Source organism: Eptesicus fuscus, chromosome 1 (genome assembly GCF_027574615.1).
Source record: "Eptesicus fuscus isolate TK198812 chromosome 1, DD_ASM_mEF_20220401, whole genome shotgun sequence".
NCBI classification, from domain to species: domain Eukaryota; kingdom Metazoa; phylum Chordata; class Mammalia; order Chiroptera; family Vespertilionidae; genus Eptesicus; species Eptesicus fuscus.
The window spans coordinates 9,284,352-9,309,914 of NC_072473.1; the positions used below are offsets into that span (position 1 = coordinate 9,284,352).

The window sequence follows — 25,563 nt, forward strand, 5'->3', positions numbered from 1 at the left end:
TTAACTGCCCCCCTGCCAGCCTGTTTGCCCCCAACTTCCCTCCTCTGCCAGCCTGGTCACCCCTAACTGCCCTCTCCTGAAGGGTTGATCACCTCCAGCTGCCCTCCCTTGCAGGCCTGGTCCTTCTCAACTGCCCTCCCTTGCAGGCCGGGTGCCTCCCAACTGCCCTCTCCTGCTGGCCATCTTGTAGTGGCCATCTTGTGTCCACATGGGGGCAGGATCTTTGACCACATGGAGGCAGCTATATTGTGTGTTGCAGTGATGATCATTCTGCATATTACTCTTTTATTACATAGGATAGAGGCCTGGTACATGGGTGGGGGCCAGCTGATTTGCCCTGAAGGGTGTCGCTGATCAGGGTGGGGTTCCCTTGGGGCGTGGGGCGGCCTGAGCGAGGGGCCTGTGGTGGTTTGCAGGCCATCCACTCACCCTGGCGACCCAAGGGGAGGCCCTGGTATCTGGAATTTATTTTCCTTCTACAATTGAAACTTTGTAGCCTGGAGCGGAGCCAAGCCTGCTGTTCCCTCCGGGGCGGCAGCCATTTCTGTGGCAGTTAATTCACCTTCTACAATTGAAACTTTGTTGCCTTAAGCGGGTAGGCCTGGCCAGGGTGTGCAGAAAGCTTTGCTTCCCCTGTTGCCGCCGACAACCCTGGCCTGCTCTCTCAAGCTCCATTCTGCCGCCATTTGTTTGAATTTGTTTACCTTCTATTATTGAAACTCTGTAGCTTGAGTGGAGGCTTAGGCCTGCAATGGATATGGAAAGCTTGGCTTCCTCTGTTACCTAGGAAACCTTGGTCTCTGTGGCTGTAGCCATCTTGGATGGGTTAATTTGCATAGTCACCCTGATTGGCTGGTGGGCATGGCTTGGCTGGTGGGTGTGGCTTATGTGGTGGAGTGATGGTTAATTTGCATATTACCATTTTATTAGAGAGGATTCAAATGTACCACAACATCCATTCTCTCTTTTTTTTTAAATGGGAACTTTTTTTCAATAAAAATGATTTTAAATATAATAATGTTACATGCAGTAAATACCAATTATTCAAGATAAATGATCTTAAATATAATATTACATGCAATAAGCATTAATATTCCAAGAAAAAAAGGATTTTAAGTACAATAACATTACCAAAACTGTACTAACATAGTATGATATCACAAAAGTTGTAGGAAATATTAAAAATCTGCAAATAACAGGATTACTTCTATTATATTCTAAAATACTATTTTTCTCCCATGGCTCTATTTTTGTTCATCAGTTTTGTTGGTCATAATATTCCACAAATAGTGAGATCATGTGATATTTATCTTTCTCCAACTGGCTTATTTTGCTTAGCATGATGTTTTCCAGGTCCATCATGCTGTTGCAAAGAGTTCCTTCTTTTTTACAGCACTGTGTAAATGTACCACAGTTTTTTAATCCACTCATCTGCTGACAGGCACTTAGGCTGTTTCCAAATCTTAGCTATTGTAAATTGTGCTGCTATGAACATAGGGGTGCATATATCCTTTCTGATTGGTGTTTCTGATTTCCTTGGATATATTCCTAGAAGTGTGATCACTGGGTCAAATGGGAGTTGAATTTTTTGAGGAAACTCCATAATATTTTCCACAGTGGCTGCACCAGTCTGCATTCCCACCAGCAGTGCACGAGGGTTCCTTTTTCTTCACATCCTCACCAGCACTTGTCGTTTGTTGATTTGTTGATGATAGCCATTCTGACAGGTGTGAGATGGTACCTCATTATTGTTTTGATTTGCATTTCTCAGATGATTAGTGACTTTGAGCATGTTTTCATATATCTCTTTGCCTTTTGTATGTCCTCTTTCGAAAAGTGTCTATATATGTCCTTTGCCCATTTTTTTTATTGGATTATTTATCTTCCTTTTGTTAAGTTATATAAGTTCCCTGTAAAATTTGGAGATTAAACCTCATCGTAGATAATATTGGCAAATATGTTCTCCCATGCAGTGGGCTTTCTTGCACAATATCCATTCTCTAGTAAATAATTTTCATGTTTAAAACAGCATGATAGTAATAAATCAGTTCTGAAAGTCAACTGCTGTAAGTGCCATGTGGTATCAGTTAGATCACAAGCCAAAGCCAATTTTTCAAAACATTTCCTGCTGGAATACCCACAACATTTTAACAGATGTCTTTTGGAAAGTTCTGAAACAAAATAAACCCCATCAGTATATAAAATAAAACCAAAAATAAAGTAAAATGTGGAGGGATGGTTTTTTCTTTTGGCAGTAAGAGAAAGGACTGGGAAAATCTTGAGATCTTTGAAGAAATAGCCACAAAAGTGAAGAAATGAACTTTTCTTATACACAACACTAAAATATTTGGGTTTAGAAAATGTATCTTGTTATTCACCAAAGAAATGCCTTTGACTGCTTTTGAGTATAATGTCTATTATTTCTTGTTTTAAACACCCACCATAACTATAACTAGCTTTTGTTGAAACAGATTCATGAGAAGCTAGGGAAAGGATTTGAGAGTATAACTGATAGGCCAGCAGGGACAAGAATAGGATGAAAGCATCAAAGAAGCATCTTTTGTCAGGGACAAGATGGGCATAACTGGTAGTGGCTGATTCTAAAATGGTGCAACTTAGTCTGAGGCCTCTCATAATCAGTGTTAGGAAGGTCAGAATGGGAGCCTGGAAAAGGAAGGAGAAATTTTTTTTCTCCAACATCTCATTATGAACAATTTCAAAAGTACAGAAAAAAAGTCTAAATAATTATGCAGTGAATTTAATTATTTAGACTCACTGTATAATTAGTATATGCATGCTCACTGCATAATTATTTAGACTTTTTTTCTGTACTTTTGAAATTGTTCATGAGGGAGATATTCTTTTTTTTGTACTTTTGAAATTGTTTATGAGGGAGATATTATTTTTAATTTATTTGTTCCACTGGGGCTGATTTTTACCCTCATCAAAGAAATGCTCTTGAATGAATGAATGAATGAATGGTCTAACAATCTTTCCACATACTTATTCTTGGGAAGTCAAGGTAGTTCACTGCTACTCCTGCATGGAGTAGTAATTCCAAAAGCAGGAGTCCCTATGGGTCTGCTTCTATAATCTGTTTTTTGGTATGTTTCTTGCTCATACTGTCTTGTCTCCTCCTTAACCTTATTATCTTTCACTTAGACAATGCTGTGCTGAATAATCATATGTGGACACAATTTGATATTATTCCTTTAGAGAGGATTGTTTTGCTTGTGTATGCCAGGAACATGGGGGTGCTAGCAGTACAACAAATATTTACTGAGCACTATGGAGGCAGTAGAAATACAGTTATAAACAAGAAATGGTTCTTGCCCTTAAAAGTCTTACCCAGAATAAGCAATAAGATTCATTTAAAAGGGGCCTTTAAAAAATAATTTAGTGCATACAAGTATGATCAGCATGCAGCTTTTCCTAACCTGATCCATCTGCACCCATTAAGGAGTGGCATACTGAGCCATTCAGAGATGCCCTGAGGTATCAGTTATTTGGCAGTTTTATTTCATTGATAATTTAGAAAAAAATTCTACGAACTGATTATTGCATTCATCACATAAAATTCTAATCAGAACAATTTTACCTCCTTTGACCAAACACCTAGGAAAGATGATGCTTTAAAACACTATACTAAGGCAGTTACTAATTTATGACAGAAATAAAACCATAGCCTATTTGAATATTATAAATCAAAATACTTTGAATCAACTGACCATCTGCAGGGATTCAAGTGCTTGTGTCTAGGTGGTAGAATCAAAGAACATAATCCTTTCACAAACAAGCTCAAGAGTACCTAATTTCATCCCTCACAAGCTGGAGGTTGGAGTCACTATCAAGAGAATGATTAGTTGAAAAGGAATATTCTGTGGAGTGTAACCCACGGAGACCTTGTCTTAATATTGATGACCCAAACTGAATAGTCTGAGCAGTCTCTCTCTGGACTTACTATCCTTAGTCATTTCCAGGTGTTACCTCATGCTTGTTTAATGGGATTGGGGGTTTCTCAAACAGATAAAAAATTACTCCTCATCTCTCACTCCTGAAAAAAAAATACTCAACAGGAGAAGTGACTTAGGAGATTTAAGACAAGTTACCAAAGTTAATATATTAATATCATTAATATGTTTTCTGCTTTGCAGTTTCCTGCTGTTTGACTTTTTGAAATTCTTTCATGAGACACCAAAGCCTTTGGGTTTTTTGGAAACAAATTCCTTTACCATGTAGTTTTTGGTGTCAGGCTCCTTTTTTCTTCCTTCCATGAGTTTTCTCTCTATTTTGCATATTCCAGTGTCTTACTTGAGACCTGCACATCACTATCTGTGACTTCTTCTTTTTTTTTTTTTTTTTTTTTTTTTTTAAATATTTTTATTGAGGTATTATATGTGTACATATCTTACTATTACCCCCCACCACACACCCACACATGCCCTCCCCCCCCCAGAGTTTTGCGTCCATTGTTTATGCTTATATGTATGCATACAAGTCCTTCGTTTGATTTCATAACTCCCCCACCTTTCCCAAACTTTCCCCCTGTACTTTGAAAGTCTGTTTGATGCTTTACTGTCTCTGTATCTATCTTTTTGTTCACCACTTTATAATGTTCTTTACTATCCCTAAATGAGTGAGATCATGTGGTATTTTTCTTTCATTGACTGGCTTATTTCACTTAGCATAATGTTCTCCAATTCCATCCAGGTTGCTGCAAATGATGAGAATTCCTTCTTTTTTATGGCAGCATAGTATTCCATTGTGTAGATGTACCACAGTTTTCAGATCCAGTCATCTGCTGATGGGCACCTAGGCTGTTTCCAAATCTTAGCTATTGTAAATTGTGCTGCTATGAACATAGTGGTGCATATATCCTTTCTGATTGGTGTTTCTAGTTTCTTCGGATATATTCCCAGGAGTGGGATTACTGGGTCAAATGGGAGTTCCATTTTCATTTTTTTGAGGAAACTCCATACTGTTCTCCACAGTGGCTGCACCAGTCTGCATTCCCACCAGCAGTGCACGAGGGTTCCTTTTTCTCCGCATCCTCGCCAACACTTGTTGTTTGTTGATTTGTTGATGATAGCCATTCTGACAGGTGTGAGATGGTACCTCATTGTTGTTTTGATTTGCATCTCTCGGATAATAAGTGACTTTGAACATGTTTTCATGTGTCTCTTGGCCTTCCTTCTGTCTTCTTTTGAAAATATTCTGTTTAGGTCTGTTGCCCATTTTTTTATTGGATCATTTATCTTCCTCTTATTAAGTTGCATAAGCTGCCTGTAGATGTTGGAGATTAAACCTTTATCAGTGATAGCATTTGCAAATATGTTTTCCCATGCGGTGGGCTTTCTTGTTGTTTTGTTGATGGTTTCTTTTGCTGTAAAAAAGCTTTTTATTTTGATGTAGTCCCATTTGTTAATTTTCTCTTTAGCTTCCATTGCCCTAGGGGCAGTGTCAGTGAAGAAGTTCTTTTGGGATATGTCTGAGATTTTGTTGCCTGTGGAGTCCTCTAGTATTTTTATGGTTTCCCGTCTTATGTTTAAGTCCTGTATCCATTTTGAGTTTATTTTTGTGTATGGTGTAAGTTGGTGATCTAGTTTCATTTTTTTGCATGTATCTGTCCAGTTTACCCAACACCATTTATTGAAGAGACTGTCTTGACTCCATTGTATGTTCATGCCTCCTTTGTCAAATATTAATTGAGCATAGTGGTTTGGGTCGATATCTGGGTTCTCTATTCTGTTCCATTGATCAATATGTCTGTTCTTGTGCCAGTACCAGGCTGTTTTGAGAACAGTGGCTTTGTAATACAGCTTGAAATCTGGTATTGAGATCCCACCTACTTTATTCTTCTTTCTGAGGATTGCTGAGGCTAGTCGGGGTCTTTTTTTATTCCAGATGAATTTTTGGAGAGTTCTTTCTAGGTCTGTGAAATATGCTGTTGGTATTTTGATGGGGAGTGCATTGAATCTGTAGATTGCTTTGGGTAGTATGGACATTTTAATGATGTTGATTCTACCAATCCAGGAACATGGTATATTCTTCCATCTGTTTACGTCTTCCTCTATCTCTTTTTTCAGTGTCCTGTAGTTTTCTGCGTATAGGTCTTTTACCTCCTTAGTTAAGTTTATTCCTAGGTATCTTAATTTTTTTGGTGCGATGGTAAATGGGATTGCTTTTTTAGTCTCTCTTTCTGTAAGTTCATTATTGGTGTATAGAAAAGCCATAGATTTCCTGGCGTTAATTTTATATCCCGCTACATTGCCGAATTCATTTATTAAGTCTATTAGTTTTTTGATGGAATCTTTTGGGTTTTTTATGTACAAGATCATGTCATCTGCAAATAAGGACAGCTTCACTTCTTCTTTTCCAATTTGGATGCCTCTTATTTCTTCTTCTTGCCTAATTGCGATAGCTAATACTTCCAGTACTATGTCAAACAGGAGTGGTGAGAGTGGGCATCCCTGTCTTGTTCCTGTTCTTAGGGGAAATGGTTTTAGTTTTTGCCCATTGAGTATGATGTTTGCTGTGGGTTTATCATAAATAGCTTTTATTATGTTGAGGTACGAGCCTTCTATTCCCACCTTGTTGAGAGTTTTTATCAAGAAAGGGTGTTGGATTTTGTCAAATGCTTTTTCTGCATCTATTGATATGACTATGTGATTTTTATCTCTCAATTTGTTTATGTGATGTATCACGTTTATTGATTTGCGGATATTGTACCATCCTTGCATTCCTGGAATAAATCCTACTTGGTCATGGTGTATGATCTTTCTGATGTATTGCTGGAGCCGATTTGCTAGAATTTTGTTGAGGATTTTGGCATCAATGTTCATGAGGGATATTGGCCTGTAATTCTCTTTCATTGAGTTGTCTTTATCTGGTTTTGGTATTAGGGTGATGCTGGCTTCATAGAAGGAGCCTGGAAGTGTTCCTTCCTCTTGAATTTTTTGGAATAGTCTGAGGAGGATAGGTTTTAGTTCTTCCTTGAAAGTTTGATAAAACTCTCCTGTGAAGCCATCTGGCCCCGGGCTTTTGTTTGCTGGAAGCTTTTTGATGACTGCTTCAATTTCTTCCATAGTTACTGGCATGTTGAGCTGTTTAGAATCTTCCTGATTAAGTTTTGGAAGGTTGTATTTTTCTAGGAATATGTCGATTTCCTCTAGGTTGTCCAGTTTGTTGGAATAGAGTTGTTCGTAGTATTTTGTAACAATCCTTTGTATCTCAGCGGGATCTGTTGTTATTTCACCTCTTTCATTTCTGATTTTGTTTATTTGGGTCCTCTCTCTTTGCTTCTTGGTGAGCCTGGCTAGAGGTCCATCAATCTTGTTTATCCTTTCAAAGAACCAGCTCTTGGTTTTGTTGATCTTTTGTATTGTTTCTTTGGTCTCTATGTCGTTTATCTCCGCTCTGATCTTTATTATTTCTTTCCTTCTGCTTACACTAGGCTTATCTTGTTGCTCTCTCTCTAACTCTTTGAGTTGTTGGGTTAAGTAATTTATTACCATTGTTTCTTGTTTTTTGAAGTAGGCTTGTAGAGCTATGAACTTCCCTCTCAGGACTGCTTTCATTGTGTCCCATAGATTTTGGATTGTTGTGTTTTCATTGTCGTTTGTTGCCATGATGTTTTTTATTTCTTCCTTGATGTCTTTGGTAACCCAGTCATGGTTTAATAACATGCTGTTTAGTCTCCAAGTATTTGATTTCTTTGGGTTGTTTTTATTGTAGTTGATTTCCAGTTTTATGCCACTGTGATCTGAGAAGATACTTGATATGATTTCTATCTTCTTGAATTTGTAGAGACTTTGCCTATGACCTAACATATGGTCTATCTTTGAAAATGACCCATGTGCACTTGAGAAGAATGTATATTCTGTGGCTTTGGGGTGAAATGTTCTGAAGATGTCGATTAATTCCATCTGTTCTAGTGAGTCATTTAGGTTTGATGTTTCTTTGCTGATTTTTTGTTTAGAGGATTTGTCCAATGGTGATAGTGGGGTATTGAAGTCTCCTACTATGATTGTATTACTGTCAATCTCTCCTTTGATATCTTCCAGGAGTTTTTTAATGTATCTTGGTGCTCCTGTATTGGGTGCATATATGTTTACCAGAGTTATTTCTTCTTGTTGGATTTCTCCCTTTAGTATTATGAAGTGGCCTTCATTATCTCTTGTTATGTCCTTCACTTTGAGATCTAATTTGTCAGATATAAGTATTGCAACCCCAGCTTTTTTTTCATTTCCATTTGCCTGGAAAACCTTTTTCCAGCCCTTTACTCTCAGTCTGTATGCATCCTTTTTTTTGAGGTGGGTTTCCTGTAGACAGCAGATATCTGGGTTTTGTTTTCTTATCCAGTCTGTTACCCTGTGTCTTTTGATTGGGGCATTCAATCCATTTACATTTAAAGTTATTATTGATAGGTACTTATTTGACACCATTTTTATTCTATACCCCTGTGTACCTTCTTTGCTTCCTATTTCTTTCTTTTTTTTTTACAGCAGACCCTTTAGCATTTCTTTCATTGCTGGTTTGGTGGTGATAAACTCCCTTAGTCCTTTTTTGTCTGTGAAGCTCCTGATTTCACCTTCAATTTTGATTGATAGCCTTGCTGGGTACAGTATTCTTGGATTTAGACCCTTCCTTTGCATGACTTGGTATATTTCATTCCATTCCCTTCTGGCCTGATGAGTTTCTGTTGAGAAATCAGTTGCTAGTCTGATGGGGGTTCCTTTGTATGTAACTGTCTGTCTCTCTCTGGCCGCTTGTAAGATTCTTACTTTGTCGTTGGTGTTTGCCAACTTAACTATAATGTGCCTTGGCGTCGGTCTTTTGGGGTTCATTTTGCTTGGAACTCTGTGAGCTTCTTGGATTTGTGTGGGTTTTTTCTTCCCTATATCAGGGAAGTTTTCTGTTATTATTTCTTCAAACAGGTTTTCTATTCCTTGCTCAGTTTCCTTTCCTTCTGGCACCCCTATTATCCTGATGTTGTTTTGTTTTGTATTGTCCCGAAGTTCCCTTACGCTCTCCTCAATCTTTCTAATTTTTGTTTCTAGAAGCTGTTGTAATTGGGTATTTTTTTCCATCTTGTCTTCTAGCTCACTTATGCGGTCCTCTGCTTCATCTAGTCTACTCTTGATGCTTTCTATTGAGTTCTTTACAGCAGCGATGTCATTTTTCATTTCTTCTTGGTTCTTCTTCATTTCTTCTTGGTTCTTACTCATATTGTCGAATTTGTCTTCCATCCTTTTCAGCCACCCTATGACCATTTCTCTGAATTCTTTCTCTGATAGGTTGTTTGCCTCTAAATCGTTTACTTCCTTTTCTGGTGATGCCTGTTTCTCTTTCCTGTGGGGGCTGTTTCTTTGTCTCCCCATGGTCTCTCTTCTCCGGATGTCTGGTTATATAGATTTCTCTCTCTGGCGTTGATTTAAAGGTATAAAATACAACACAACCAGGCACAACAGACAAGGCACTGAACAGAATTGTATTCACGATATTAATAACCTCCAATAAAGGTAACCACCAGAGAAAGACAAATTAGGGAATAGGAGTGGAAGAGGGAGAGTAAAAAGAAAGAACAACAACAACAAAAAAAAACAAAACAAAACAAAAAAAACAACGAGTGTGAATCTGAACTTGGGAAAAGAGCAGAAAGAAAGAAAAGAAAAAGAAATAACAGAAAAGAAAAATAAAAGAAAAAAAAAGTAAGAGAGACAAGAATGATACTAAGAGAGAAAAGGGGAACAAACTATATATATGGGGAGTAAACTCCACTAGAACAACCACTATTCCCAGCAAATTCCAGCAACACGAGCCTGGAGATTAATACAAACTGCAACAGCAGATAATATCAAGTGAGGCAAGGGAAAACAAAAGTAAAAAACAAACAAAAACAAAGCAAACAAAAGAACCAACCAAACCAACAAAAAGAATAATCAAAACTATCTCATAAAAAAGCCTAAAAATTCAATCTAATCAACATTCAAGCAAACAACAACAAAAGGCCCGAGAGAAAAATAATTTTTTTAAGGTAGCGTAGAGAGAGGTTTGTATGGATTTGGAGCAGGGGGTTGGGAATTAGATATATAAGTAGGGTGAAGTTTTAGCAGGGAGTAAACTGAAAAAGTAGGGAAAATCTAAAGCCAGAAAGGGTTAAGATAAACTGGGGACCAAAATGGGAAAGGTTAGGAGGAGAGTGATGGCATAATGTTAGCTTTGAGATAGGGTAAAGCGATTGTAAGGGAAAGATGCAAATCGAATGTAGGACACTAATCCAAAAAAAAAAGAAAGAGAAAATCAAATGACATTAAAAAAAAAAAAAAAAAAAGTAAAATAATAGTAATAATAGTGTTGATTGAAAATAAAAATGTAATAATTAAAAAGGTGAAAATCGAGTGAGGAAAAAGAAAAAAAAATAGTTTCTTAAGTAAAAGATGCAAAAAATGAAAATAAAAAAATATGAGAATAAAAAATTTTAAAAATTGAAAAAAGAATTGAAAATTAAAAAATAGGAAGACTAAAATGTGCAGTAGCGGCTGTCATTCACTTCCTCTATTATTCTGTTTGGTACGCCTTTTTCCCAGTCTGGGCGGTATTTCAGTTCAGCTTCATTCCAGGGCTCTTCAGTGTTGGAAGCCAGTCCTGCTTTTTAAGCCAGCCGTGTCTTAATTTCTCGTATTTATTTTTAATTACACCAGAGACAATTAGCGTTTCAGCCCCTGGGTGGCAGTGTTTCTGAATTGACTTCCGGGCCTCTCTAGCTCTTTTTTCTTTTTTTTTTTTTTCCCCCTCTATGGCACTCACTACCGGTTTGTGGAGGTATGCGCCTCAGAGCTGCCTCTCTGATGGTCACACGCAGCTCTGGCCCCAGGTTCCGAAAAAACACCTTCCCCCTGCAGTCTTTCAGGGTTTCCACCTGGGTTTTTCTATGTGTTGGGCTTAGCAATCAGAGTCGGAAAGAGCCCAGGTGTGCGGACCGTGGGTCTGTGCCCCAGACTAAGGAGCCTGCACTCCTTTGAAAATTATTAGTCTGACCCTCCTCGTCAGATTAAAATGAGTTGCTTTCAAGAGGTCACTTCTGTTAGCAGCTCAGAAGACCCCCCTCCTCATTCACGGATCAGGGCAGTTCCAACTGCCGCCGATTTTTCTAGGCACAGACCTCCCGGCTCCTGCCGGTCCTGCGGTCCTGCAGCTGCCGCGCTTCCCTCACCCAGCGCTTCCCTCACCCACCGCGGGGATTAGAAACCGCCCCTCATTTCAGGCGAAATCTGACCTTTCCGTGGTGCAGTGAAGAGTTTCTTTGAATCCGGATGTTTGCGCTGATAGGGGACCGGTGGTCTGGTGCTCCCAGCAGTTCAGTGTTTGCAGTTGTCGCGGAAAGTCAGGTTTCCAAGAAAATCCTCCTTTCCTTGCAAGATGGCGAGGCGCCCGGCGAGCCCGCAGCTCCAGGAGGGGACCCAGCCCCTGTGGGTGCTGCGCGGTCGGAGGAACACTGCCCAGCACTCCCCCGCCTTCTCCTGGAGTTTAGCTGTCCCTTGGCTTGCCCTCATACACTCCCTCTGCGAGCCTCTGCTGCTCCGTGTGACTTCTTCTTATGAGAGAGCCAGGTTAAGTGTCTGAACTCAGGCCACATATGCCATATCTATCAAAATGATCACTTTCAGTGGGGAAGCCATAGACCCTACAAAATCATTTGTCTTAAATAATATATAGATCACAGTTAACTATGCCTGAGGAGATGGCATTTGTTATGCTTAAAAATTAATGAACAACAATGCATACATGCCAATGGCTTAAGAATAACTAGAACCAGCATATGTCAGTACCATGCCACCAATGGAACCAAGAGTTGCTTGTGGTTTCCTCTGTTTCTTTTCACCTATTTGCACTAAGATGGTAAGTTCTCTTGGAATCTGTGGCACCTGCTTCCTCCTGAGATCTTGAGTATGACCCTTACTTTATTTTGGTTTCCCATCACTATTAAAAAGCACAGAGCTGGTATCATTCAAGTTTACAAATAGTTTGTTAGAGCTCTTACAATGAGGAGGCATTTTGTTGGCATCATGAAAGACTGAAAGGAAAATGAAATATAGCTCCTACCTCTAGGAATTTTTAACTTAATAAATGAAAAAAGACACACCAGGGATCATTCATGTTACATTAAAGCCATGCTACATGGAAGATGCTGTAATAGAAGCCTAACTGAATCCAATGCTGACATGGTTTAGAATTTTAAAAGAGTTCTAACGTCTTAGTAGATACTGAAAAGTGGATTCTGGTTACCAGATTAGTCTCCAAAGAAGACTGGCTACATAATTTGTGGGTCCCAGTGCAAAATGAAAATGCAGGCCCCTTACTCAAAAACTAACAATTTCAAGACAGTGACAAGTGTGAAGTCCTTCTCAGTGCGGGGTCCTATGTGACTGCACAGGTCACATGCCCATAAAATTGGCCCTGTCATCAAATACAGTCAATGAATATGAGGAAGAGACAATTTCTGAACAGCCCAGAGGAGGGCTTTTTATACAGGAAGTTTTCTTCCAAGTAGTTCATAGGAAAATAAACTCACTCCGAGGAAAGAAAATAATTCATTCTTTTCCCAATTAGCAAATGGGATTGGTATCTGAAAGATAGAAAGTTACAATTTGCAAAAACAATTTCACAGATCTTTACAGCTACAAAGTAAGGATAATAATAATAATAATAGTGATAATAGTAGCTGATGCTAACATATAGAGCTTATTATGTGCCAGGACTTTCCTAAGTCTATTATGATATTTACTCATTTAATCCTCAAAACAGCCCTGGAGGGTAGAATCTATTATTTTTATACCCTACAGATGAGGAAACTGACCTTAGAAGAGTTGAGTAATTGTCCCAGTTACATAGCAAATAAGTGGTAGAGCCAGGATTTGAACTCGGTCTAGCTCCAGAGTCTGTGCTCTTAACCACTATTTATGCTACTTCTCATAAAATAAAGATGAAGGAAGGAAGGAAGGAAAAAAAGGAAGAAAGGAAAATGTCATCCCATTACATTCATTCATTAATATCATAGATTTGTCTTAACCAGGGTATACAATGTGTTGTGTGCATGTTTTAATTTTTTTCTTTTTTTGCATTTCATGTTCATAGTTTAACAGCACCCGTTCGCCCTCCCCCACTGAGTGTTGCCACATGACCCCATGGAGTAGAAAGGTACTGGTTCTGAAAACATTCCATTGCACCCTACTTCACTCTCTCCAGACACTTTCACTTTTTTCTCTTTATGGCAAACTGTTGTTTCTAATTAACACAGATATTATTTTAAATCAATTTAAAGAATGGGTATTTTCCTAACTTGAATTAAAATATAATTTAGACAGCCATGCCATTCATTGGCTTTTCTTCCCATTTACTCCCCCCTACACATACATATCCCTAAGTAGCAAATAAGGCTCTGTTCAACAAGAGCATCACCTAACACTACTCCTGGACTTTGTAGTTCGGAGGAAAGAAATTCCACTTGCCTTATATTTATCAAAACTATAAAGGTTCATCTTATATTTATCAAAATTGTAAAGGTTCATCTCAAAAAAAAAAAAAAAAAAAGACAACAGGACAAAAGGATTCTCTAGCAGTTAATTGTCCCTGTTACCATTAAATAAAAAGTGCTTTTGTCTGCTGGTCAGAGCCTGTAGTCAGGTCACTAATCTTTCTTTGTTTCCCAGTCCATTGTTATTCAAGGAAGGATTCACCTACAAAATGTGGCCATTGGTCCTGGGGGTTTCTCCCCAGCTCTTGTGCTCTTTCTGTCTCTCTTTTTGCATGCACCAAACTTTTTTTTTTTCTTTTTGGAAGTTACCTAGGAAACAGTCTTTTGTGCTCCAACTTTATTTGAGCTATTCGCTTTCCTGGGAGTCTGCACAAAAGCTGAAGAGAGAAAGAAGGTTGCAATGTTTTTACTAAAACATTCATGGCAAACAAATTTTTCTCAAAGGGGGGATCATATCCTGTTGAGTGTATTAGGGGGCATTGAAGATACCTATGACAAGGTAAGCAAATGTTGGGGGTTAATTTAAACAACTGGCTCTAGAATCTTCTCTTTAAGGGGACTTAAGAACAGTTCATTTGGCAATATGTGAAATCCTCTGAGTCAACAGGGCATAATGCGTCCAAATATGAAGATGAGAAAAAAATTTAATGGTCCTGACTTTAGGATAGAATATTATTAAAATCAAACTGGAACAAAAGGAAAAATTATTATTTTTTCTACAAAACCTGCTTTCCTCCAAATTATGAAAAGAAATAAAATGAAGTTCAGTAGTGGAAACTAAGTCTTTTAATAATCTGAAATCAAAATTGGGATGGAGCCTTTTTAATAATCTGGGCTAGGATCCAAACCTGAAACCAAAGTCAGACAATATTAATATCTAAAAAGGTTTGGAGAATTTTCAAATGTCCTATATAAGTCAAGGCCTCTAACTACACAGCTGGAAGAAAAGCTTAGCACTATAAAGCTGAAAGATAATGAATAAGGACTGTTTTTACTCTTCCAGATTTGAAAAAGAAATTCATTTAAATTCCCCCAACACCATTTATATTTTTCACTATAGTTTGGGGGGAGATTCTTCACTTTTGCTTTTCTATGTGCATATAGTATTTTTTAAAGGTTATTCACAAACTTCATAGTCCTGGAGTAAAATAACTCCTTGTGTTTTAATCTGGTCTCTCAGATTAGGTTGGTTTATCCTTCAGATGATGTGTTCTGGAATGTCTCCTGATTCCAGGTTTTCTGGCACATTTTCAAAAATGTTTAATAGACATCCAAATCATCTCCTCCCTTTGACCCTAGGCATCTAGAGCTCTCAAGACTTTCAATAGGAATTTATGGCAAGATAGATAGCGAGAAAGTGGATCTACCTCTTACTGCATTAGAGACATTATTCTTTAGATTAAAGTTTGGGGATTTCTGGTCAAATTCCATTTGACCTGAAAAGCATGTTTATTTAACTTACTTCTTTCCTCTTCTGTCACTTTATTATTAAAATTATAACTGTCAATTAATTAGTTGTGTTTACTATGTATAAGAATTCTTCCTTAGACCTAAAAGCTTATTTCTGACCAAATCTTTCTTAACTAAACTGTGAAATTCCTTATATGTGTGTTATATATAAACGTTGATGGTTGAGTCACAATGTACTACATTTGCAGTCCCATCCCCCGGAGGATGAAGATACAGATGCCATGTTAGGACAGAGGCCGAAAAACCCAGTACACAATATCCCCTCCACACTGGACAAGCAGACCAACTGGAGCAAAGCACTACCTCTCCCAACGCCAGAGGAGAAGATGAAACAAGATGCTCAAGTGATTTCTTCTTGCATTATTCCCATCAATGTCACTGGTATTGTTCTGTTCTTTTCTTAGGGGCAGTTGGGTCAGAATATTCTGTGTAGAAAATATGTTCAAAACCTGTGCTGCTGGGGGTACTAATTAAGAATACTGCTTTGTGATCAAGTAATACCTTTTTATCAGAATACAACTCAGATGTTCAATATGCTTTTGTCAGGCTTTGAACATCAATTTGCATATGTTTCACTGGGCCACTTGTTATGTAAATGATGGACAGTTTCTTTTTGGAAACAAAAATTCACCAAATAGCTCTTTGGCCATAGCTGACTGAAATAATGGAGAAAGCAGCAGTGATTAATCATATGATAATGATGCATGGCACAGCAAGAAAAAAAAAAAACCCAGCAAACCCTGGGTTCCTAAAACTGCAAGTAATGATCCTGTAGACCAAGTATAAAATCTGTTTGCATGCTTCCTTGGATGAAGATAGGCTTGTTTAAAGATTGTTTAGAATTCTAAAGCGATTTTAGGGATTTTTGACCTAAAAATATATGGATTCATAGATGAAAGCTGAATTCTACTCTAAAGCCAGAACGCCTGTCTTCTGTGCACTCTGCTTTCCTCCTCCTGTGTATTGAGAGTGTGAATATTAGTCTAGGTTGAACGCAAGCCTGTCCAGGCTTTTCTGGAAAAGTTTATTGGCAGCGATTGTGAATTCCAGAATTGGATCTGGTAATCTTTGTAAGTAAAATAATGTTATAAAATATTCTAACTTTCAAAGATGGAAATTAAATGATCTACTTATTGGGCTTTCTTGAAGCTTCTCTAATAGTTATATTTTAACTTATTTATATATTGAAAATTTCAAAATGGCCATATTATGACTGATTTTTCATCCTTATACCAAATGACTACAGATTCCATGTTATGTGAAATGCAATTTGGTCATAGCTATTATTAACCCCACTCAAATTTCTCTCACATAAAGTGGGGATCAAATTATAACCTTGTATCTGGAATAGTTATTTCCTTCTTGGAAAAAAAGGAGTTCTAGTTGGTCAGCTGGCTGTAAGCTGGTGGTTCATTTTCTTCATGACCTATTCAACTTATAGAAGAAATTATTCTCAGAACATGTACCTTATCTGATCCCCATGATCTAAATGAGATATATTAGGGGAGTTCAGCTGTCAAATGGATCACTTTGGCATCCTCATAAACTAACTTTCAGTTCTGGGGACATCTGATTATTAGCAGCACCTGATTTCTTCATAGCACAGTAAGTAAAATCTTGTTTTCAAATTTAGTTCTTTGATTATGGGTCTTGTGATTCAGGAAAGGGAAAGATCTTTATGCTCAGACTAAAGCCTAGATTATCTGTTGATTCCAAGAGCTTTAATGAGCAAGTTGTTGATTATGCCTATATAAGAAAAAGTGTCTGTGTCTGTAGGCTATATGTTCTATAATTATTATGATTAGAGGAAGGATTTGAATTTTTGTTTGGAATTAAGAAATAAAAATTCCATTAGTACAAATTCTCCAATAATATTGTAATTATTCATCATGTGATATCTCATACAGATTTTTCAAAGTGAGTTCTAGAAACTGTTGTCACTGTGATGCTAAGCAAAACTCAAGCTGCTTCATTATATAGCTCCACAAGGTTTAACATGCCATCCTGCCCCTTATTCAATAATCATGATAAATGATGAGACAATCAGATTCCAAAGCACTTTTGTTACCATGGCTTCCTGAGGCAAAGCTCACTCTGAAAAATCCATGGTGCATGTCTGTGCCAGAGTAATTTACATTTAACTCCTTCCTCAGCATTCTAGATTGCATAGGAATGCATATACTGTGTCAATAATGTAGTTATGGAGAGAGAAACTAATAGGTATCATGGTCTGCCCCCTGTATTTACTAAAGCAAACAGACACATTGTGTAAAGATTGGGAATTCAAGATTTATTTACAGTTGATCAGAACTGGGGACTGCCTTGTATTTTTATTATATAGTGATAAGACACTGATGCTAAAACCAAAAAGTGTCCATTTTAGTCAGTAGAAGAAAGTAGACAGTTACTAGGTGTACCAGTTAATAATGCGGATTTTTTTCAATAGATGGAGTTACACATATGTTGATATACTGGTACATGATGATTTAAAAAACAAATCTCTAGGCTGTTGTTTCCTCCCAGCATGTGTGTATTTTGGGGGTGGGAATAGTAGTTACAGGGGGAAAATCAAAGATGCATTTAATGAAGAGATGGGTCAGGATATATTAGCTGAACTAATTTGGGTTAACAGCTTGGCTCTGGATCTACTATGTATAGATATCAGCTTCAGAGAGCCCAGAAAGAGACCAGTAAATAGTAGTAGCTAAAGGTTTAAGTCCTTAAGGCATCATTTCTATGTGAGGGTTATTCTTTGATGTTATTTTTATCTCCTCTTGCTTTTTATTTTCCTTCTTTTATTGTTAATTTTGGCAGTTCAAGCTGTTGTGGAGAGCTGCATTCAGAAGTAAAGCTTAATGTACTGCACCATAATTTAAATAAGAGCTGAATAAGGGCTCCCTTATATTTGTTTACAGCTTAATTCAAATTCTTCTTTTACTTCAATAAATATCACTGTGTTCCAAGCAAATGAAAATGTGTTTGCAATTTCAAAAGGCTAATGAGATTTATTTGTGGGTTGCAGGAGTTGGTTTTGACAGAGAAGCTAGTATACGCTGCTCTCTTGTTCATTCACAATCTGTACTACAGCGGAGACGAAAACTGAGGAGGAGGAAAACCATCTCTGGTATCCCCAGAAGAGTCCAACAAGAAATAGGTGTGGTATAAAACTATTAATGGTTAACATTCTGTTGGGTGCAGAAACCACCTAACTTTTAATCAGCTTCCTTTGAAAAAGTCAACCCTGTAACTTGTAGAGGTTTTGAAAAGATATACCGTACTTTCCAGCATATAAGACGACTGGATGTATAAGATTTTCCTGGGTTAAAAAGTCATCTTATACGCCGGAAAATACGGTAGTCCCATATATCTAATCCATTATATCTAATCCCATCAATATAGTCCAATATACCGTATTTTCCGGCATATAAAACAACCTTTTAACCCAGGAAAATCTTATATGCCCAGTCATCTTATACGCCGGAAAGTACGGTATATTTGTCCTTTGCTCAGCAAGCCAGGTGGTATGGCATTTTAAGTCTCTGTTTTTGACTGAGAAGGTTTAACCTTATAGATTTAGGCATATACATGCAGGTCTTATGGTTGAAATTATATTTCAGTAAGTTTTGCTACTTTTTAAATCTTTATTAAGGTAGAAATCTACACTAATAAAAGAGAAACATGCAAATTGACCGTACCTCTGCTACGCCCACAAGCCAATCAGGAACAAGTATGCGAATTAACCCAACCAAGATAGCTGCGGCCACGGAGCAAGCAGGAGGTTGGGGTTTCCCTGGCGATGGAGGAAGCCAAGCTTCCTGGCTGGTCCTGGCCTCCACTCAAGGCTACAAAGTTTCAATTATAGAAGATAAATAAATCCCAGATACCAAGGCCTCTGCTTGGGTTGCCGGGGGGCGTGGCTGGCCTGCAAACCACCGCAGGCCCCTCGCACAGGCCACCCCATGTCCCAGGGGAACCCCCACCCTGACCCGGGACACCCTTCAGGGCAAACCAGCCGGCCTCCACCCGTGCACCAGGCCTCTATCCTTTCTAATAAAAGAGTAATATGCAAATTGACCATCACTCCAACACACAAGATGGCTGCCCCCATGTGGTCAAAGATGGCTTCCCCCATGTGTACACAAGATGGCCACCACAAGATGGCCAGCAGGGGAGGGCAGTTGGGAGGGACCAGGCCTGCAGGATAGGGCAGTTAGGGGTGACCAGGCCTGCAGGGTAGGGCAGTTAGGGGTGACCAGGCCTGCAGGGGAGAGCAGTTAGGGGCAATCAGGCTGGCAGGGGAGCAGTTAGGCATCAATCAGGCTGGCAGGGGAGTGGTTAGGGGGTGATTAGGCTGACAGGCAGAAGCGGTTATGGGCAATCAAGAAGGCAGGCAGGCAAGCAGTTGGGAGCCAGCAGTCCTGGATTGTGAGAGGGGTCCCAGATTGGAGAGGGTGCAGGCTGGGCTGAGGGACACCACCCCCCCTGTGCACAAATTTCATGCACCGGGTCTCTAGTTATAAATAAAGTAACAAGGTTCAATGAAGATTCATTTTAAAAATATACCTTCATTTGAAGAGATACTTTTAGGACATTAACTAGAGGCCCATTGCAGGAAGATTCCTGCAAGAATAGGGCTTCCTGCAGCAGTCTCCGCCACCCCGCCTGCTTCCTTCCCATCTCTGCAGCCCCACCTGCTTCCCTCCCTTCTCCGCTGACCCCCCTGCTTCCCTCTCTTCTCTGCCGCCTCACCTGCTTCGCTCTCTTCTCCACTGCCCTGCCTGCTTTCCTGCCATCTCTGCCGCCCTGCTTGCTTGCTTCTCCGCAGCTTCACACCCTTCTGCAGGGCTTGGCTTCCTTCTATACTGTCTTCAGTCTACGCTCCATGCCTGGATATGCAAATTAACCACCATTTTGGTTGGGTTGATTTGCATACTCACTCCTGATTGGCTGGTGGGTGTGGCTTGTGGGCATAGCAGAGATATGGTCAATTTGCATGTTTCTCTTTTATTAGATAGGATAATTAAAAAGGTAAATTTCAAGGATACTCAATTAAATATTGAATAATGATAACATGATATTCTTGATGACATTTTTCCAATTGTTTTCTGTTCTATGTGTTTAGGATATTTTTTCATATCTTTATTATTAGAGGCCTGGTGCACAGATTCATGCACCGGTGGAGTCACTCGGCCTGGCCTGTGGACATCCCCTGAGGGGTTCCAGATTGCGAGAGGGCACAGGCCAGACCAAGGGACCCCACCGGTACATGATCAGGGCCTAGGAGGGACCACAGGAGGGCTCCAGGGCATGTCCAGCCCATCTCTCCCAGTCCCAATTGGCCAGATCCCAGCAGCAAGCTACCATACCGTTGGAGCATCTGCCTCCTGGTGGTCAGTGCACATCATAGCAACTGGTCGAACAAACGGTTGGACACTTAGCATATTAGGCTTTTATTATAGAGGCTTATTATATCATCTTTTGTAAATAAGTTTTATTTCTTATAGTGAATTCTATTATTTTTATTTTATTATGTTTATATTACAAAATAAAAAAATGAATAGTGCCCAAGAAGATAAAATGGACTTTAGTTTGAAAAAACAGTAGTCACTTATTGGGACAAAGTAATTTGATATTGAAGAAAGAGAATTAACAAAAGATCTAAAAGTATATCTTATCTTAGAAAAATATATACTATATACATTATATAGTATGTCTATATCTATACTATATCTATACTATATCTATATCTATATCTATATCTATCTATATCTATCTAATCATCTACATCTATATCTAAAGATATAGACCCTTCCTTTGGCAGAGACAGAAGGAGTGTCCCCAAAGCATTTTAACTTTCTATTTTTATTTTAATCCTCACTCAAGGATATGTTTTACTGATTTTAGAGAGAGGGGGAGGGAGTAAGAAAAAAAAAATTCATGTATGAGAGAAACATCAATGGTTGCCTCCCATGCTCCCCCTCACTGGGAATTGAACCCACAATTTAAGTAAGTGCCCTGAGCGGCAATTGAACCAGCAACCTTTCAGTGCATGGGATGATGCTCCAACCAACTGATCCATACGTATGACCAGGCCTCCTAATTTTTTATGATGATTTTTTTCTGAAGGAAAAAGCTCCAAAATGCACATGACAGCACCCACATTTGTGGGTGTCTCTCAGAATGTCTTTTAGTATGCTGTTGTATAAAATATCTCACTAACTTTCCATGTGCCCTAGATTCAGATGAATCGCCCGTGGCCAGAGAAAGAAATGTGATTGTGCACACAAATCCAGACCCTTCCAACACTGTCAATAGGAGGTCTGGAACCAGGGACTCCGAGTGCCAAACTGAGGATATTTTGATTGCTGCTCCATCCAGAAGGAGAATCAGAGCTCAAAGGGGTCAAAGTATTGCAGCTTCCCTTTCACATTCGGCTGGCAACATTTCTGCGTTGGCAGACAAAGGTGATGCCATGTTTACAACTGCAGTGAGTAGCCGCACAAGATCTCGGAGCCTTCCCCGAGAGGGCAATAGAGGCGGAGATGGTGATCCCAAAGTTGGTCTTAAACCCTCCGCATATGAAGAGGGAGAGCCTTTTGTGGGTGACCAAGAAAGAATCCCTAATGATTGCAGTGAGGCCCCCAGCAGCCCAAGTGCCCAGGAACACCAGCCTGCTTTGGATCTGGCCTGTTCTCAACATCTTCACAGCCCCCAGCACAAGTTAAGTGAGAGAGGGAGGTCACGTCTGTCCCGAATGGCTGCTGACTCTGGAAGTTGTGACATCTCCTCCAACTCAGACACCTTTGGGAGCCCGATCCACTGCATCTCCACGGCTGGTGTCCTTCTCAGCAGCCACATGGACCAGAAAGACGACCACCAGTCATCCAGTGGCAACTGGAGTGGGAGCAGCTCTACATGCCCCTCACAGACTTCAGAGACAATCCCTCCTGCAGCTTCTCCGCCCCTCACTGGCTCTTCACACTGTGATTCAGAGTTGTCACTAAACACAACTCCTCATGCTAATGAGGATACCAGTGTCTTCGTGACAGAGCAGTACAATGACCACTTGGATAAAGTGAGAGGCCATCGGGCTAACTCCTTTACCTCCACTGTGGCAGATCTCCTGGATGACCCCAATAATAGCAACACAAGTGACAGTGAGTGGAATTACCTGCACCACCATCATGATGCCTCCTGCCACCATGATTTTAGTCCTGAGCGCCCCAAGGCAGATAGCTTGGGCTGTCCAAGCTTCACAAGCATGGCCACATATGACAGCTTTCTGGAAAAGTCTCCATCAGACAAAGCTGACACTAGCTCTCACTTTTCAGTGGACACAGAAGGGTACTACACCTCCATGCACTTTGACTGTGGTCTCAAAGGTAGTAAGAATTATGTCTGCCACTATGCAGCCCTGAGCCCAGAGAATGGCCAGGGCATTGGAGGTCCTCCTACTCTTCCAGACTGTGCCTGGCAGGACTACTTAGATCACAGGAGGCAGGGGAGACCAAGTATCTCTTTCAGGAAACCAAAGGCAAAGCCAACCCCACCTAAAAGGAGCTCATCGTTGAGGAAATCTGATGGAAATGCAGACATTTCTGAGAAGAAAGAACCAAAGATTAGCAGTGGCCAGCTCCTGCCTCACAGTTCCAGGGAAATGAAGTTGCCTCTTGATTTCTCCAACACGCCTTCTCAAATGGAAAATACCAATATTTCCACCAAGCAGGAACCTTCCTGGATTAACCAGGATGAACATGTTAGTAAAGAACCTCAGTTAGACACTTCAGATATTCCACCATTCAAAGATGAAGGTGCTGAATCAACTCACTATGCAGACCTCTGGCTTCTAAATGACTTGAAAACAAATGATCCCTACAGATCTTTATCTAATTCAAGCACTGCTACGGGTACCACAGTTATTGAATGCATTAAATCTCCAGAGAGCTCTGAATCCCAAACATCCCAGTCAGAATCAAGAGCCACCACTCCATCCCTTCCTTCTGTTGACAATGAGTTTAAACTGGCTTCACCAGAAAAGCTGGCTGGCTTGGCATCTCCATCAAGTGGCTACTCAAGCCAGTCTGAAACACCAACATCCTCTTTCCCTACAGCTTTCTTTTCTGGCCCATTGTCTCCTGGAGGTAGCAAAAGAAAACCGAAAGTCCCAGAAAGGAAATCCTCACTACAGCAACCTTCTTTAAAAGATGGAGCTCTAGCACTAAGTAAAGACCTTGAACTTCCAATTATACCTCCTACCCATCTTGACCTAAGTGCTCTTCATGTCTTGAATAAACCATTTCACCACCGTAACCCATTGCATGTTTTTAGTCATAATAAGCAGAACACAATAGAGGAAACACTGAGGTCGAATCCTCCACCGTCCCTTGCAATTACACCAACAGTCCTGAGATCTGTTAACCTTAGGTCCATCAGTAGGTCTGAAGAAATTAAGCAAAAAGAAGGCAATAATATGGAACACCCCTACTTAGAGCAAAGCACTCTCACAATGGCTGCCCTATCTCCAGGTAAGATTAGGCCACATATAGCTAAGAAATCAATATCACGTCAATACTCCACTGAAGACACCTTATTGTCCTTTTTAGACTCCTCTGCAGTTGAGATGGGATCAGATAAACTACAGTTAGGAAAAAAACGTGCTTTTGATGTAAAGAATCATTGTGATCCAGAAAAAGTAACCTCAGCTGGTAGCAATCTTCTAGATTCAAGTGCCACAAAAGACCAAATACATATGGAGAGTGAGCCTATTCCAGAAAACACACCAAGTAAAAACTGTGACTTGCCCAAAGAAGGATTTCAAAGGGTCTCTGCTGCCTGCTCAAATGACTTGGATGGTAAAATGCTACAATATGGAGCTGGTCCAGATGGAATCCTTGCACAGGTCCTGAAGGCATCCTCTGTAGAGCAGGAGGAAGTTGTATATCCTGAGTCCATGGATGTGCTCACATCTCAATCAAATTTACCAACTAGAGCCACAGACATAAGCAATCAACTTAAGCATCAACTTGGGATGAGCCGCTACCATGACAAAGTGCCTGGGAATATCAGCTATGAAGCAGAGCTATCAACTGTAAATTCATGCCCTGAAAAATGTTCAGAGCAGGAAAATATTGCTTCAGGTATTTCAGCCAAAAGTGCCTCTGATAACAGCGCAGCAGAGGAGACCCAAGGAAGTCTGGATGAGGTTTCATTGAAAGGTCAGTTTGTCCCTTTGAAAAGGGGTCTCATGGTACTTTCTGAATTTTTTTCTTTCTTACATTCCCTATAATGTGGTACAGCCCTGTGTGTTGGGATCCCTCCATTATTTCTTTTCCCTAATTAAGACAATTGAGATAAAATCTTTTTACTATTGATGGATTAAGGAGTGACAGATATAGCTCTCATTTTTAAAATGTCAGTAAGGTTATTTGTTCCTTGAGTCAGTGAAGCACAGCAGTATGCGGTAACATCCTCCTAAAGATGCTTTTGTTCTTCATTTAAGAATCGTCACCAAATGATGACTCCATGATTTCACCACTTAGTGAAGACTCTCAGACTGAAGTGGAAGGTGTGTTTGTATCTCCAAACAAACCTCGAACAACTGAGGATTTATTTGCAGTCATTCACAGGTGAGACAAAATATGAAAGGTTTTGCTTCTTATGGTGCTTCTCATCAAATGCAAATAATGGGAAAGCCTTGTGTAGTTGTAGAACATTTAACAACAACAACCCCCCCCACCACACACACACAAAATACAGCAAAGAAATATTTTCCCAAATCAAATTGATAGACTTGTATTTAAGTTGGGAAATATGAGTCTTTATATATAGTTAGACTGACCTCAATTGAGAGAATTCAGTAAGAATTGCTGAGGAAATGTGTTTTGTTTTTGTTTTTGTTTTTGTTTTTCCCCTAGGAAAGACATTCTGGAACAAGTTTTTATTTGAAAACTATTTGTGGTTAAGTAACTTAGAGTGAAAGCTCAAACTCTAGTGCAATCTCTGATTTGAAGTAATATCTTTTCTAAAAAACATGCTCAAAGCTGTAATCCTATATAAACAAATAAATGTAAGTTGATTCACTAAACAGAGCCCCAAATTTGAGACAACAGTGTATTAAAACCTACCCATATCATAGCTCAGAACAACTAACCACTGCCCCCCTTTTCCCTCTCTTCCTAAAACTTAAATTTCTTTAATAACACTGGCCTTCTCTAAAATTAATGCTCCATATCCCCTGAACAGGGGATGTCCTCTAGGCTGCTTTTTAGGACAGTGTTGTGTCCATGCTGCCCTTTCACATTCTCTCATCCTTCCCCTGCATCCTTGTGGTCAGTGCCCATAGGCAAGAATACTTACAACTTGTGACTGAAGAACAGAACAGGAACTAACACTTGGAAACTGAACCGATATCAGACTGAGCTACCGAATCATAGTGTGCCTATTCCTTTCATAACTGGACACTGGCATACACAAGATAACCACAAAGGTTTTAGTGAACCCAAATAAGGCTGGTCTCTAATTGCAAAGCTGACATTTTCTCTACCCTATGGATTTTC

General features: G+C 39.5%; 1 protein-coding gene across 2 annotated transcripts in view; it reads left to right on the forward strand.

Annotated features, from left to right (window-relative positions):
- NHS (NHS actin remodeling regulator) overlaps nucleotides 1-25,563 on the forward strand; it is a 365,870-nt gene that overhangs the window by 333,966 nt on the left and 6,341 nt on the right. Inside the window, exons 4-8 of one of the 2 annotated variants that reach the window (XM_008154944.3) lie at nucleotides 13,138-13,200; nucleotides 15,196-15,388; nucleotides 18,030-18,161; nucleotides 21,244-24,222; nucleotides 24,507-24,633. In XM_008154944.3, the coding sequence (XP_008153166.2) occupies nucleotides 13,138-13,200; nucleotides 15,196-15,388; nucleotides 18,030-18,161; nucleotides 21,244-24,222; nucleotides 24,507-24,633 (3,494 nt within the window). The remainder of the gene's footprint in view (nucleotides 1-13,137; nucleotides 13,201-15,195; nucleotides 15,389-18,029; nucleotides 18,162-21,243; nucleotides 24,223-24,506; nucleotides 24,634-25,563) is intronic. The other variant, XM_008154945.2, reaches the window with a different exon arrangement.